Raw genomic sequence first — 2,462 nt, forward strand, 5'->3', positions numbered from 1 at the left:
AAAAAAAAAAAAGATTTACAAAGTCAGAAATCCAGAGAGGGTTGCTGTGAGTTGGAAGCAGTGAGTTTTTGTTGATGCTAGCTTTTCGTTTTATGTATATATACTTATACAATAGAATATTGAAAAGAGAACAAAAATATTGCTAAATGTTAATATGTGGCTGAATGGTGAAAACAGTGCTAAATAAAAGAAGTTAGACACACACAAAAAAAATTTGTTGGTTACAATATTTGCCAATTCAACATTTTTTTTCAGCCACCCGATTTTGTGATAGTAATTATTGCTTGACAATGTTAAATGTCAAAGAGCGCGATTCAAAAAGGAACCAGTAAATGGCTGTTGAGTCCTGAGTAGAGGCTCTACTGCAGACCTTGTCTAGAGGAGGAGGTAGACTGTAAAATGTCCAATTGCTCTGGGTCCTGGTATAGAGAGGGGTTTTTCCACAGGGGCCCAGGGTAAAAGAACATTCTGGAATTGCCCCTTGCACCAGAGCAGAGACGGTGGCAGATGTGTTTTCAGGGGCCCTATTGCAGTGCCACTCATGATGAACAAAATTCTTTCTGTGAGTTCAATTTGTTGTTGTTATGTGCCACTGAGTCTCCTGTGACCCACAGCAACCCTATGGACAGCAGCTCTGAACCCTGCCCTGTCCTGAGCCAGTTTTACTCATTGCAACACACCAACCCCCATTGAGTCCAAGAGAGGCACAAAAAGTCAGATGAGATACACCTGAGCCTCAGAGACTCTCTGGCTTGAGGAAGGAAAACAGCTCAGTTTATGGTACTGTGATGATGATGACAATGATGATGATGAGCTCTAACCAGACTCCCCTCCATGACCTTCGACCTTCCACCCTCAACCCACAAATCCCCTGGGAAGTCCATGTAGTGTTCAGTGTAAAGTGCCCTATGACAGAAATACTGAAGCGAATAGGTGACAACTAACATCACTAACAACAGCTAAGAGATTCCCAGCCTATGAATCTGTCATCCCATGGTGTCTACAGGTTATGGTATTTCTCAAGGGGTATCAACAAGAAATACTATCAATTTATACTATTTTACCTAACCCAAATTGATAAACCCAGCTCACAACTTAACTGACATCTGGCCTTCCATTATATCCTTTAGATTCACCAACTGGTGACGCTGCATTATTATTTTTTTTCTTGTTGTGTACCATCTAATAAGATCCTAGTGGCACATGTGGAGATCACCCCTCCTTCTCCAGTGGAGCACCTGGTGGATTCAAACCACGTGCCTTTGGGATAGCAGCGCAGCTTCTTGTCACTAGGCTACTAGAGCTCGCATTATGTGTTCTTAACTCTTCTTTTGGCACAGTCTACAGCTTGCTATGAGTCAGAGAGCGGGACAATGACTAGGGATGATAGAAGGAGAGTTAATACCTTTGAGATGTGGTGCTTGAGAAGAGTATTGAATATACCATGGACTGCTAGGAGAACAAATAGGTTCAACCTAAAGAGGGTGAAACCAGGCTGCACCTTGAAGGCAAGGATTCTGAAGCTTTGGCTGGCATACTTTGGACATATTGCAAGGAGGACAGCTCAGGAGAGGAAGACCCTCGGTGAGATGGATTGATTCAGTCCCTGGGACAATAGGGGTAGGTGTGTCAGAGACAGTAAAGTTGGCACAGGATAGAGCAGAGTTTAGGACTCTTGTACATAGAGTTGCTATGAGATGCAAGGAACTCGATGGCACATAACAACAACAGCATTTAGCCTAGTAACAACAAAACTGGCTCAGCCTTACCTGGAATGCCTGGAGGGCCTGGAGGCCCGGGAGGTCCCTGGTAGCCTCGGAAGCCATAGTCACCATGGCAACACTTGCTGCAGTCAGGAGGCAGACCTCCGGTTTGTGGAGACTTGAAAAGAAACAACACAGACAGAAGCTTCAGAGAAAGACAACCACAGGTAAGTAGGATTTATAAAACAAACAAAACTCTGTGTGTGTGTGTGTGTGTGTGTGTGTGTGTGCATGTGGCATTGGTTCCTAAGTAAGATGTGGTTTAACTTCAAACAATTCACAGTAACATCAGGGGGAAATGGCAGAGGGTGGAGAGGTCAAACGCATGGGGTAAGAGAGTAACTAAGGAGGGCCGAGGGAGGCAACAAGAGTCAAGAGAAGAATGTGTTCCTCTTTGGGAAAGAGTGAGAGATTGTGGGGCTAGGGGCTACGATGGTACAGGCACACCATATCTCCTTGCACATCAACATTACTGCACTGCACAGATACTGCTTTTAAACCCCCGCCCCAAATTAACAATTCATAGCAACCCTGAGTCAACCAAGTGTAATGGCACCATTTTTGTCTCACTTCGTGTCCCTCTGTCACATATTGGTTACCGCATTGAAACAGATGAGGGAGAGAACTGTTTAAAAGGGATATAAGATTAGGTATCATTTGCATGGCAAGAGTCCAGAATAAGAGCTGCACAGTAAAGTG

At 44.1% G+C, this 2,462-nt stretch overlaps 1 protein-coding gene across 1 annotated transcript in view; it reads right to left on the bottom strand.

Annotated features, from left to right (window-relative positions):
• C1QTNF3 (C1q and tumor necrosis factor related protein 3) overlaps positions 1–2,462 on the bottom strand; it is a 63,722-nt gene that overhangs the window by 36,225 nt on the left and 25,035 nt on the right. The window contains exons 2-3 of the mRNA XM_006896808.1: positions 1,770–1,881; positions 371–375 (exon numbers count right to left, since the gene is read on the bottom strand). Coding sequence (XP_006896870.1) covers positions 371–375; positions 1,770–1,881 — 117 coding nt within the window. The remainder of the gene's footprint in view (positions 1–370; positions 376–1,769; positions 1,882–2,462) is intronic.

This window comes from Elephantulus edwardii, unplaced genomic scaffold (assembly GCF_000299155.1).
Source record: "Elephantulus edwardii isolate Elephantulus edwardi_28Jun2011 unplaced genomic scaffold, EleEdw1.0 scaffold00191, whole genome shotgun sequence".
Taxonomy (NCBI): Eukaryota; Metazoa; Chordata; class Mammalia; order Macroscelidea; family Macroscelididae; genus Elephantulus; species Elephantulus edwardii.